The 14,674-nt window shown below is 36.7% G+C and overlaps 1 protein-coding gene across 2 annotated transcripts in view; it reads right to left on the minus strand.

Moving 5' to 3' along the window:
- Positions 1–715: 715 nt before the first annotated feature.
- ARL5A (ADP ribosylation factor like GTPase 5A) overlaps positions 716–14,674 on the minus strand; it is a 31,846-nt gene continuing 17,887 nt past the window's right edge. For both annotated transcript variants that reach the window (XM_049887237.1, XM_049887239.1), the window contains exons 5-6: positions 5,675–5,826; positions 716–2,059 (exon numbers count right to left, since the gene is read on the minus strand). In XM_049887237.1, coding sequence (XP_049743194.1) covers positions 2,011–2,059; positions 5,675–5,826 — 201 coding nt within the window. In that variant the 3' untranslated portion in view covers positions 716–2,010. The remainder of the gene's footprint in view (positions 2,060–5,674; positions 5,827–14,674) is intronic.

Raw genomic sequence — 14,674 nt, forward strand, 5'->3', positions numbered from 1 at the left:
AAATTTTAGCCAACACTTTGATGACAAGGGAAGGTGCTGCTATCTTCTTGAACTTACGGGGCAGCAACCCAAGGGACTTAACACATGATTATTCAAATTAAAAGACAAAGGACAAAATGTGCACATTTGTTGGGCTGCTTCACAGAATAGATGTCTGATGAAACGGCAACATCTACAAGATCAATCTGGGTTTTTACAGGAATTCAAAATATATAATGAGTAATTTTAATGGTGATTTGAAAAAGCTTGAGATCATATGAATAAATAAAGCTTAGTAAGTTAGGATTTACCTTTGTAAAAGCATTCTGACAAATACTAAAAGATTATACTTGCATCGTAAGCATTATAAAACACAAAACATCCAATATTAAATACTGATCTCCCATGCCTCACTTGGATTTTGATATTGAGCATTTTATATTTTACTGAAATGAACTTCCAAAGTTTTGTCAGTGTTTATAATATGTGCTACCATTTCCTGCTGAAATCTTCACAAAATCTAAAAGGCTGCTATGAAAAGTAGTCACTTTTCCTTCTTGAGTATTCTAAAACATGCCAATTTAGATTAGTCTTCGGATTTTCAGGACAAAGAAGTTATAAGTAGAATACCCAAGAAAATGTTTTAACACATTAAAGCATGAGTTTGTTAACAGTAATGACAGAAACACCTTTAACTTTCCAATCTTGGGGAAAAAAATCTTAAGCAAACATAAAAGATGGGCCAAATTACTTTAGTAAAAATAATACATTACATCAATCAGTTTTTAAACCCAATTCTTAAAAGCACTGAATAAACATGTGTCTTCTAATTGTCAAACCATGTATTCATGTGGTGGAAGAAGATAGGAGACAACTAATGGAAATAAAAAATCTCAAATCAAAATAAGAAACTTACAAAATAAGAAATTATAGCTGTTGCTTGGAAAATATTCTTTACTTTTAATCTCAAATTCACTTTAAATGCTTGACAAATAATTTAATACCTAAAAATACTCTAGCTATATTATTTGATAATATTTATAGAATGTTACTTCTCTGGATAGACATTTTTCACACAACAGTTCTCAATTAATCCTGAAAAACATCACTTGATAATTTTAATCACTATTAATGATTGACTGATTAATGAATTAACAGTTTATTTGGTAACATAGATGGCACTGGACCAATAAAGTTAATAATTTGATAATTGCTCTCTGTGCAATTCTGCCCATTAGTAATACTAAACCAAGGATTTGATATATATGATATATATTCCACTCAGTTGTATCACATGTTTCTGTATGGTATTTGATCAACGAGAGAACATGTACAAACTGTCAAGCTTTCTTCCTCTCCTCTTCTATCTTCTAAAGCAGCTCAATGATTTCTGGGAATTGATTAGTACAATACAGAGAACATAAGGGGAAAAGTTCAAAGTGGCACTTACCACCAATGCCAGTACTCATGTCATTATGGCTATAATTAAGAATATTATTAGTTTTTGTGTTATTCACTTTTCTTCAGAACATAAGTCAAAGCCATTAACTTGAACTTGAGGTATATACACAATACACACGTGATCTTACACAAAATACTTTTCATAAGTAACATTACATTTTAAAATATTGGAAACTGGTATCTGTGCTGATTTGTATTTTGACTTAATGGAACAAGAAAAGAACAACATTCAACCAGGGAGGGTTATACTGTTAATAAAATTCTCAGAGTGAAAAATGTCTTCCTCTCCCTTTGTACTTACCACAGGCTACACAATGTCCTGAGAGGATTCATTATGAGAGAAATGTCAATCACAGCTTTAAGACCTTACTTTGGAAGGAACGAATGAGAACGCAAATCGGAAGGTGAGACTTCATCTTTGTTTTCAAATAAGTGGTCTTAATTTTTCTTCTTATAGAAAAAGTTTAGATCAGTTTATTATAAATATATCTAAACCATTAATGTTTGCAGCTTTCAGGTAAAGTCCAGCACTTCGTTTATACAAAGTCTGTGACAAGAGGTCAGTAGAGATCATCTAATCTTAAGTCGTGACATCATCCATTCAAGTCCTTGGCACAATCTATAAAGAAACAAAATCATTTGATTAAATTTTGAAGTGAAAATCTAAAAACCAAAAATATTCCAAACCCATTGCAGTCGAGTCGATTCTCACTCACAGCGACCCTACAGGACAAAACAGAACCGCCCCGTAGGGTTTTAACGCTGTAATCTTTACGGAAGCAGACTGCCACATCTTTATCTCGTGGAGTAGCCGGTGGGTTCGAATCACCAACTTTTGGTTAGTGGCTAAGTGCTTAAACACTGTGCCACCAAGGCTCCTTACCGAAAATCTATGAACAACAAATTAAAAGAAGATGTAATTCTACATTTACTTAAACATTAAAGATTTAAAAACTAATAATATTCTATGCTGGTGCTATTGCAGTGAAATCATATTTTCATATATACCCACACCACCAGTGTCTTTTTGGTTCTCTGCTCGGTATCTCTAGTACCTAGAACACCGCCTGATACATAAAAGGGGCTCAGTAATTATACAATGAATGGCTACAGAAGCAACTTGGCAATATGCAATATATATATAAAATTTCAACCCTATTAAAGCACTTGGCTGTTAACCAAAAGGTCTGTGTTTTGAACCCACCAGCTGCTCCATGGGAGAAAGACGTGGCAGTTGGCTTCCCTAGAGATGTACAGCGTTAGTAACCCTAGAGGGTCGCTACGAGTCAGAATCAACTCAACAGCAGTGGGTTTGGTTTTGGTTTTACCTTTTTTTCACTTCTAGAAATCTATCATAAGAAAATAATCATGGATGCACACAGATTTATGTATAATACTATTCATTAAATGAATTTTAATAGGAAAAAAGTAGAATTTAAATGTCTAGAAGAATTTTAATAAATTATTAAAAACTTTCAAAAATTTTCATGATATGATAAAATGCTCATGATAAAAATGAAGAAAAAAAGCAGAATATCGAACTTAATATATAGTAGGACTGTTAAATACATAGTAGGGTTGTTCTGTTGCATACAGGGTCGCTATGAGTCAGCACTGACTTGACAGCACCTAATGACAAAAACGACGGGGTTGTTAAAACACAGAATACACATAATATGTATGTTACATCTACATGTAAAAAAAACAGAAGGAAATAAAATATCTCACATTACTAACATCCAGTTATCACTACACAACAGGTAATTGAACACAGTTCAAAATACAAAAAGGGATGTTCATTGTGGTAAAAGAAACAAAATGTTTAGCAAGAGAGAAATGGTTACACATATCACATTTCAACAAAATGAAGGATTTATATCAGCAATAACTAGAATCTACGATGAGCTTTTATAGACTGGAGAAACTGTACAACATTAAGTTAAAAAAAACAGATGCAAAATTTTGTGTATGACTCTAACATTGTAAAAGACACTCACTCACACAAAAATATGACAATGCAGTAAACAGATGATTGTCTTTTAAACGAGCAGTAGTTACCTAACAGCAAAGAAGAAACTAAGCCAAGCATTTTATATACATTATACCTGAACTGGTCTTTACAACACTGAAATTGAAATCATTCCCATATTACAGAGGAAACTCAGCAAACAGTACAGGTGAGTTAAAATCAGGCCTAACTACAAAGTCTGTGATCTCCAATCCACTGAATCAAAATGCTGATCAATATCAAAACCATGAATTTGGATCTTGAGAAGAGAAAGAAAACATTTCCCCAGAAAACAGAAGTCCACGTGAGTGAAGAGTTGAAAAGATGTCATCATCTATTAATTTATTCTTTTAAAAATTCAACTGCCAGAGTTAATATCTGTCCTAATCAATGACAGATTTTCCACACAATTGCTCAATTATCATCATATATAAATTAAAACTTATGTCAATCCTACATGACTTGTCTTTACTGCCAAATTCAGTACTATAAGCAGTGATTTTGCTTAAGACCTTTGAAAGACAATGATACATGGACAATTGGTATTATGTGATTTTTTTTAATGAACAGATTTGCCTTACTAAGATTCTAATCACGCTCTTCCAAATTGCTGTAAGCTAGGTAATAAACAAACAGTTGTCGTTGGGTTGATCTGACTCGTGGTGACTGCATGTGTCAGACTAGAACTGTGCTCCATAGGGTTTTCAATGGCTGATTTTTTAGAAGTAGATCACTAGGCTTTTCTTCTGAGGTACCTCTGGGTGGATCCGAGTCGCCAACCTTTTTGTTAATAGCTAAGTGCATGAACCATCTGTACCACCCAGGAACGCCCAGCACCTAATAGTGTCTTCTATTTCACTGAGTGAGATTCAGCTCAATGGCGCATCCTTAGTGGTTCATCTTTCACCACTGTCTTGAAAGAAAAAGAATTTCTCCTACTGTCCTTCAGCTAACTCACCTCTATGCCCTAAGCTTCTGCCCTTTCCTAATGCCTGAAATTTAGAACCTCTGTTTAGAATCTTTCAACGCTAGTCCTTTTTTCTGGGCTCTCAAACATATACAGAGCCACCATATTTTGAAAATACAACCACTTTACTTTAACTTGCTCCTCCTTTTAGCTTTTTACCCTGTTTCTAACCTCTTCTATTTCATCTCCTGTTTCGTTCCCCTTCCTCCCAAAAGTACTGTTTCCAAAAATCTACTTTAAACTGTACTTACCCACATCCACTTTTCCGATACACAGAATTTGCTTCTGACCCGACTGACTGAATTTACTCATTTATGGTTAAATTCAATGGTATTCTCTCCATCCTACTAGTCTTTGAACTTATATTTGACAATGCTGACTACTACTTCCTTCTTGAAATCTTTTCACCTCTAAGCACCACCAAACCAAAAAAACCCACTGCCGTCGAGTTGATTCCGACTCATAGCGACCCTATAGGACAGAGTAGAACTGCCCCATAGAGTTTCCAAGGAGCGCCTGGCGGATTCGAACTGCCGACCTCTTGATTAGCAGCCGTAGCACTTAACCACTACGCCACCAAGGTTTCCCTGAGCACACCAAGGCAAAATTCAACTGCAATTTCCAATTGTAACTAGAATTTCTATTGTACATTCACATATCTCTCATTCCAGAACCAAGGACCCTCATATACCACACTCTCTCCAATTCTAACTCATTTTTTTAAAAACGTCCAACAACGCCCTCTCGACAACACTGGTGGCAAGAGAGTATCCCCAAAGTAGTTTCACACACGAATCCTCTCCTCTCATATTTCAGCTTCTTTACTCATAAAATGCAAATTAAAAACAACTGGTCTGCAGGGCTGTTAAGAGGATTAAATGAGACGCCATATGGAAAGCACTCAAGACACAGGCCATGCTCAGCAACATTAGCTCCTTTCTTACAGTATAAGTCCTCCTCTCGTGCTAAGGAGTGCCTCCTGATTTCTCTAGCTCTTCATGGCACTTCCATTTCTCTGCATGCCTGTAGCAACCATCATATATATACTTACATCTTAGTTCATGTATGTTTTGTATGTATTACGTGCACGCTGTGTGTTTTACTCTTTACAGAACCATACTAAAAACTCTGGTGGTAGCCATGGGCTACGTTTTGCCCTTACAATTCTTTATACATGGTAGACTTAAATATTTATTCATTTTAAGAAGAAACATGTTTTTAAGCGACACACATGTTAATCTAAGAGGAAGAATTCTTACCCCTCGCCAGTAAGAGCACAGCATGCCTGGATATGCCACTGATGATCTTTAATAGAAGTGAGTTTCAAAAACTGGGAGATTTCTGCTACAGTCATGCATTCTTTAACGTCTTGTTTATTTGCAAAAATCAGCAATCCGGCTTTCCTCAAGTCCTATAAAAGCAAACAAAATTGTACAGGCCAGTTTAATTTTCCGTAAATTTTCCACCTTAGTTAACAGAATATTTTCTACAGTCTTAGTAACCTACTCAACATAAAAGCACCTCACACTCATTTGCTGGTAATCTTAGAAGGTAATCTTAAAACTGAACCATCCATATATTTTAAATGAATAAAAGTATACTTGAATGGATTTACATGTTTCTTACAATCCTAAATTCCGTTTTTTTTTTTTTTATGGTCCTAAGTGCTATATTTAGAAAAAGTCACACCTGCAAATGCCTGCAGAGGTCTAGAAGGGCAATCATACAGTCCTAGTTGTGCCATGAGCTTAGTGCTATAGCCTACCTACCTCACCTCAAAGAGCTGCTGTGAAAGACATGAGAAAGCTCTCGGAAAATGTAGCTATTTAAAAAACTGCTAAAGAAAGATTTCTTCTTTTCCATTCTCATTTCTACTACTAATCCACTTAAGGCTGAGGTTATTGCAATAGTTTCTTAGCTGTGTAGTTCTCTACTTGGCACCATGCACGCAGAATTTGCTCATAACAAAACAATGAGTTACCACCATACATCTATTAAAATAGCTAAAATTCGAAACACTTGACAATTCGAAACACCAGCAACAAGAACTATCATTGCCGGCGTAAATGCAAAATGGTACAGTCACTTTGGAAGAGAGTCTGGCAGCTTAAAGTCTTCCCATAAAATCCAGCAATTTTGCTCCTACTTACTCAAATGACTTGAAACCTTATGTCTATACAAAACTTGCACAAGAATGTTTATAGTACTTTATTCATAATTGCCAAAAATGAGAAGCAACCAAGATGTCCTTTAATAGGTGAATGGATAAACTGATACATCCATACAGTGGAATATTATTCAGTAGTAAAAAACAAACAAGCTATCAAACCACGAAAAGACATGGAGGTACATTAAATGCATACTGCTAAGTCAAAGAAGCCAATCTGAAAAGGTTAAATACTATATAATTCCAACTACATAACATTCCGGAAAAGGCAAAACCATAGAAAGCGTAAATAGATCACTGTTTACTAGGGAAGGGGTATGGGGGGGGGGGGGATGAACAGGTAGAGCAGGGGGGATTTTTAGGGCAGTGAAACTATTTTGTATGATACTGTAATGTCGAATATATGGCACTACGCATTTGTCAAAACCCACAGAACTATGCAACACAGAGTTAGCCCTAATGTGACTTTAGTTAATAATATATTAAGTTGGTCCATCAACTGTTTAATGTATCCCGTGAACGCAACCGTGGTCAGGGGGAAGAGGAATATACAGAAACTCTCTATACTATCTGCTCAATTTCTCTATCAACCTAAAACTGTCGTAAAAAATAAAGTCTATCATTTTTTAAAGTTAAAAAAATATATATTAGTAGCACATTTATTTGGTTAAGTTATGCAAAATGTTTTACATGACTTTGTACAGTGACTTTTAATTATACTTTTAATTATAATGTGCTGCTTTGTAGGGTGACAGGTATTAGTGTTAACACAGTTAATGATATGATTATCTGAGTAGCGAAGTCAGAAAGGGATACTGCTAGAATGTTAACAGTTTTAAGATTTTATGTTCAACTAGTTTCATCTATCTGTATAAAAGGCAAAAATCTGAAGGGATGGACTTTAACTAGCACATGTTCATTATCAAGGATACAATTTTTTTCCCTTATCCTAAATGGAAAATGGCACAATTATCAATAGTTGATATGTGGCTGAGCTCATCACTGAGTACATGAACTTCCCAAAGAATTTAATTACTATCTTCCAGGTTTCAATATCTCTTGCTAGTGTGCGTTGAAGTCTTTATATAGGTCAGATTTGCTAATGTTAGCCTTTTCAAAGAATAAACGTCTGACATTAGAAACAGATGAAATGAGTTAAAACATACAGTCTGTGCTATTTTATTTATCGGGAATTTGTGTTCATCATTCTGAGTGAATAATTATTTGGAGGAGCCTCTGGACTGAAAATTGGAAATTACAATAAATAAAGCTATTTACTGAAGACTCTAGGAAAACCAACTCAAAACAAGACAAAAACCCTCATATTGAATGTAATTTTTTTTTTCTGGATCTCACAGGCTTCAGTATTTTTTATTTAAAAAAAAAAATACCTGCTTATTACTTAGGAAGAGACGAAAGAAAATCTTCCTCTGCTTTTTATTAAATAACCTCAGAAGCAAATATACATTATAATAACAATAGAAAAGATAAAGGTTGTTAATCAACTTGACTTAACAGGAAAGGGTCAATATACAAGGTGAACAATTTTGTACACATTTTAAACACTCTGAAAAATTTATACTACGTAATACAGATTTCTGTTTCTAAGGGTCTAAAATATATTTTAGTTTAGTCAAGGCGATGAACAACAATAAATGCAAGGCACATTTACCTAGCGTCTTCTGTATGCCAGATACAGTTGTCAATTTGTTTCTCAAATCTTCATTTGTGAAGGTAATTCCTAGACGCTGAGTCATTCTAAATAAAACTTCATATTTTATGTTTAAACTATTTGAAAATTCATGACGTTTAAAGTTTTGCACTTGACGTAAAGTGAAGCTTTAAGAAATATTTTAAAACATTTTATAGTTTTGTATCTTGTAATACATGTAAAGGATCATTATCAATGACAATGTTAACTGTAAGATTTTTTTACTGCAGTATTTTTGCAGCCCCATGTCTAAACTTGCTTTTCAATCATACATTCTGTTTCTCTGATCCATTTATCCCTCTCCAGAATTCTCCCAAATCTTCTCAAACCAATTACGTTTTACTCTAATCCGCCAGGCGCTCCTTGGAAACTCTATTGGGGCAGTTCTACTCCGTCCTAGGGTCACTATGAGTCGGAATGGACTCGACGGCACTGGGTTTTTTCTTACCCAACTTCATCTGTTAATTCCTTTCCTCTCAGGCAGTCTCCCTATACAGTCTCCCTCCATTTTCCAGCTAGGCCCTACTTAAAGTCTTTTTCTTTTTTTCATCCTAGCAAAGATCATGAGTTCCTGAGTAAGAGTGCCTAAGTTCAAATCTAGGCTCTTAAAAAACTGGTCAAGTTGTATAACCTTTCTGGGCCTCAGTTTCTCATCTGTTAACAGACAAAGTTAAGTGACCTGCCTAAGTTACTGCCCCTAATTAGTAAAATTCAATGACTTTGCTTGGACTCAACTACCGTGCCCTTTATATACTGACCTTGCTACATATTGGTCAATTAGAGTACAAATCAAATGTGAGGCTATTTGATTACCGTACTAACAGAGTAAAAAATATAGCCATGGAACAAATGCATTTGTATCTTATTTTTCTTTTTTCAAAGTTTTTATAACAATGAAACAACCCTTTGGTATATATTAAAGAATGCTGCATTTTAACAGAATACAAAAGGGAAAAAAGAAAAAATCCTTAGTCATCTGCCTCTTTTATGATTTACTGCTTGTTTCCTGAACTAGAACTAGGTATGTGGTGAAATGGCTTTCTATGGCCTTTTCTCTTGGTTCTTTGGAAAAACAGTTTGAGAGATCTTCCCCCTAAGCCTCGAGGAGTTAACTTTGCCCTAGTTCTCTACCCCAGGGGGTTTGTTACCTTTGTCCAGTTTGAATGACATTTCCTGGGCAAGCTGTAAGCAACTTGGTTTGATACTTCTCATCTGGTCCTGGGCTGCAGCCTTCGCTGTGACTGGTGGGCACCTTGCAAGGGACTGGTCAACAGACTATGCACATGAGGTGAGTTACAGCCTACTATGCAAATGGTGTCTCTGTGGCCTACTAAGAGGGAGTGCCGTGCCTTGAAACCGACAAGGAGTTTGTGTATTTAAGCATCCAGCCTCACAGACATTTTTTTCAGACAGAGAACAGGGGAAGAGAAGCAGAAGAAAGGAGAGAAAAGATGCGGAGAAAGGCAGGAGGCAAGGAATCTCCTACAAGAGCTGTAACGTGGTCAAAGTCTGTGTCACCGGAGACAGCAACAGGCCCAGAAAGGGCCTAGCAGCAGAGCCTGCAGTAATAGATGGTAGGGTCAAGAGAGGCCTGTCCTTGGTGCAGGGCGGTGCCTGAGGGGAGGCCTGCATGGTCAAGAGGAGCTGAGAGAGCTGTACCGCACTGAAGAAGGGAGGCTTTGTCTACATGCTTCCTGATCCTGATTGTAGTCTGTTGATCCTGAACCCTAGTTGTGCCCTGTTTCTTAATAAACCACTTAACTGTAAAGTATGGTCTGTGAGTTCTCTGTGGCCATTGCAACAGATTATCAAATCCAGAAGAGAAGTAGAGGGGGCCGTGGGAGGGACGGCTGGTGTCAGAGCTGGTGAAGAGGCTGAAGAGTCGGGGTACGTACATAGGGATCAGCCCAGGTTGATCTTGATTCGCGTTTTCCCCCCTTAAGTTTGGTAGGTTCTGGCACTACTATTACTATTACTCCTACTGGTCCCCTTAAAAAAAAAATGTATCTCTTTTAAAACCCCAGGAGGTTTACACAGCTGTCAGGATAGAGTCCGTAATAGGGGAAAGTACATTTTGGTGGGAATGAGCACTACAAGGAAAATGTGGAACCTCAATTTACAAAACTAACTTTACTTGGTTTTCTAAAATCTTGAAAGGTTACATGAAACATGCCAAATTTCTAAATTCAAATCTCAAAAGCATATCATCAAATCAATATAAAATTTCACTACAAAGACATTCCAATTTTCTTAAGCTTTAATAAAATTCCACTAAAAGAAAAATGTACACTCTACACATCTAAATACTAATTTCTCTATCCCAACCATAAGTATGAGTTGAGAAAGTAGCATCTGCAATAAAAAGCATAAAAATATAATCGATTGCCAGTATAGTAATTATTATGACTTTATAGTCTCTATTATTATTGAGTTGCCTATATTATTCAATTTATTCAATTTTTAAATTATGGTACCAGTAATATTTTTCAAGGACTAAGAAGAAATGGCTCATCATATAGCTTTATTTAGTCGAACAGACAATACTAGAGAAATCTAAGAGCAGTGACATTTATTTATTTTTAATTGTGCTTTAAGTGAAAGTTTATAAATCAAGTCAGTCTCTCATACAAAAATTTATATACACTTTGCTATGTACTCCTAGTTGCTCTCCCCCGAATGAGACTGCACGTTCCTCCTCTCCGCCCTGTATTCCGTGTCCATTCAGCCAGCTCCTGTCCCCCTCTACCTTCTCATCTCCCCTCCAGATGGGAGCTGCCCACGTAGTCTCTTGTGTCTACTTGAGCCAAGAAGCTCACTCCTCACCAGTATCATTTTCTGCCTTATAGTCCAGTCTAATCCTGTCTGAAGAGTTGGCTTTCAGAATGGTTCCAGTCTTGGGCTAACACAAGGCCTGGGGACCATGACCTCCGGGGTCCAGTCTAATCCTGTCTGAAGAGTTGGCTTTCAGAATGGTTCCAGTCTTGGGCTAACGCAAGGCCTGGGGACCATGACCTCTGGGGTCCTTCTAGTAGTCTCAGACCATTAAGCCTGATCTTTTTTTACAATAATTTGAGGTCTGCATCCCACTGTTCTGCTCCATCAGGGACTCTCTGTTGTGTTCCCTATCAGGGCAATCATTGATTGTAGCCAGGCACCATCTAGTTCTGGTCTCAGGATGATGTAGTCTCTGGTTTATGTGGCCCTTTCTATCTCTTGGGCTCATAATTACCTTGTGTCTTTGGTGTTCTTCATTCTCCTTTGCTCCAGGTGGGCTGAGACCAATTGAAAGATGCACCTTAGATGGTCACTTCCTAGCATTTAAGACCCCAGACGCCACTCTCCAAAGTGGGGTGCAGTATGTTATCTTAATACACTTTGTTATGCCAACTGACCTAGATGTCCCCTGAAACCATGGTCCCCAGACCCCCGCCCCTGTTACTCTGGCCTTTGAAGTGTTCAGTTGTATTCAGGAAACTTCTTTGCTTTTGGTATACTCCAGTTGTGCTGACCTCTCCTGTACTGTGTGTTGTCTTTCCCTTCACCTAAAATAGTTCTTGTCTACTATCTAATTACTGAATACCCCTCTCCCTCCCTCCCTCGCCACCCTCGTAACCATCAAAGAATATCTTCTTCTGTGTTTAAGCTATTTCTTGAGTTCTTACAATAGTGGTCTCACACTATATTTGTGCTTTTGCAACTGACTAATTTCACTTAGCATAATGCCTTCCACATTCCTCCAAGTTATGAGATGTTTCACAGATTCATCATTGCTCTTTATCATTGTGTAGTATTCCATTATGTGAATATACCATAATTTATTTATCCATTCATCCGCGGATGGGCACCTTGGTTGCTTCCATCTTTTTGCTATTGTAAACAGTGCTGCAATGAATATGGGTGCACATATATCTATTTGTGTAAAGGCTCTTATTTCTCTAGGATATATTCCAAGGAGTGGGACTACTAGATCATATGGTAGTTCTATTTCTAGCTTTTATAAGGAAATGCCAAATCGATTTCCAAAGTGGTTATCCCATTTTACATTCCCACCAGCAGTATATAAGTGTGCTAGTCTCTCTGCAGCCTCTTCAATACTTATTATTTCGGGTTTTTTGGATTAATGCCAGGAGTAAGACGGTGTGTCATTGTAGTTTTGATTTGCATTTCTGTAATGGCTAATGAGCATGAGCATCTCCTCATGTACCTGTTAGCTGCCTAAATGTCTTCTTTGGTGAAGTGCCTGTTCATATCCTTTGCCCATTTTTTAATTGGGTTATTTATCTTTTTGTTGTTGAGTTTTTGCAGTATCATATAGATTTTAGAGATCAAATGCTGATTGGAAATGTCACAGCTAAAAACTTTTTCCCAGTCTGTAGGTAATCTTTTTATTCTTTTGCTGAAGTCTTTGGATGAGCATAGGCGTTCAATTTTTAGAAGCTCCCAGTTATCTAGTTTCTCTTCTGGTGTTCGTATATTGTTAGTAATGTTTTGTATACTGTTTATGCCATGTTCTGAGGGTTCCTAGCGCTGTCCCTATTTTTTCTTTCATGATCTTTATTGTTTTAGATTTCATACTTAGGTCTTCGACCCATTTTGAGTTAGTTTTTGTGCATGGTGTCAGGTATGGGTTTTATTTCATTTTTTTGCAGATGGATATCCAGTTACGCCAGCAGCATTTGTTAAAGAGACTGTCTTTTCCCCATTTAACTGACTTTGGATCTTTGTCAAATACTAGCTGCTCATATGTGGATGGATTTATGTCTGCATTCTCAATTCTGTTCCATTGGTCTATGTATCTGTTGTTGTACCAATACCAGGCTGTTTTGACTACGGTGGTGGTATAATATGGTCTAAAATTGGGTAGTGTGAGGCCTCCCACTTTGTTCTTCTTCTTTAGTAATGCTTTACTTATCTGGGGCCTCTTTCCCTTCCATATGAAATTGGTGATTTGTTTCTCCATCTCATTAAAAAAAGTCATTGAAATTTGGATCGGAATTACATTGTATCTATAGATCGCTTATGGGTAGAACAGACATTTTCACAATGTTGAGTCTTCCTATCCATGAGCAAGGTATGTTTTTCATTTATGTAGGTCTCTCTTAGTTTCTTGCAGTAATGTTTTATAGTTTTCTCTGAATAGGTCTTTTATGTCTCTGGTTAGATTTATTCCTAAGTATTTTATGTTCTTGGGGGCTACTGTAAATGCCATTGATTTGGTGTTTTCCTCCTCAATGTTTTTTTTGTTGGTGTAGAGGAATCCAACTAATTTTTGTATGTTTACCTTCTACCCTGATTCTCTGCTGAACTCTTCTACCAGTTTCAGTAGTTTTCCTGAGGATTCCTCAGGGTTTTCTGTGTATAAGATCATGTCATCTGCAAATAGAGATACTTTTACTTCTTCCTTACCAATCTGGATGCCCTTTATTTCTTTATCTAGCCTAACTGCTCTGGCTAGGACCTCCAGCACAATGCTGAATAAGAATGGTGATAAAGGGCTTCCTTGTCTGGTTCCCGTTCTCAAGGGGAATGCTTTCAGGCTCTCTCCATTTAGGGGATGTTGGCTGTTGGCTTTGTATAAATGCCCTTTATTATGCTGAGGAATTTTCCTTCTATTCCTATTTTGCTGAGAGTTTTTATCATGAACTGGTGTTGGACTTTGTCAAATGCCTTTTCTGCAACAATTGATTAAATCGTGTGGTTCTTGTCTTTTGTTTTATTTATGTGAGGGATTACATTGACTGTTTTTCTAATGTTGAACCATTCTTGCATACCTGGTATGAACCCCCCTTGGTCACGGTGAATTAACTTTTTGACATGCTGTTGAATTTTGTTGACGATTTTTGCATCTAAGTTCATGAAGGATATAGGTCTGTCATTTTCTTTTTTTGAGGTGTCTTTACCTGATTTTGGTATCAGGGATATGCTGGCTTCATAGAATGAGTTTGGGAGTATTCCACCCTTTTCTATGATCTGAAATACCTTTAGTAGTAGTGGTGGTAACTCTTCTCTGAAAGTTTGGTAGAACTGTCTAGTGAAGCCTTTAGAGCCAGGGTTTTTTTTTTTTGTTGGGAGTGTTTTAATTACCTTTCAATTTCTTCTTTTGTTCTCGGTTTATTTAGTTGTTCTACCTCTGTTTGTGTTAGTTTAGGAAGGTAGTGTGTTTCTAGAAATTCCTCCATTTCTTCTAGGTTTTCTAATTTGTTAGAGTACTATTTTTCATAGTAATCTGGTATGATTCTTTTAATTTCAGTTGGGTCTGTTATGATATCGCCCATCTCATTTCTTATTGGGGTTATTTAGAGCAGTAACATTTAAATGTCAGTCTGATAACCAAGTAACAATCAAGACATGCTATGTACCTTAGTACTTTAAAATCTCACA

This window comes from Elephas maximus, chromosome 6 (assembly GCF_024166365.1).
Source record: "Elephas maximus indicus isolate mEleMax1 chromosome 6, mEleMax1 primary haplotype, whole genome shotgun sequence".
Lineage (NCBI taxonomy): Eukaryota > Metazoa > Chordata > Mammalia > Proboscidea > Elephantidae > Elephas > Elephas maximus.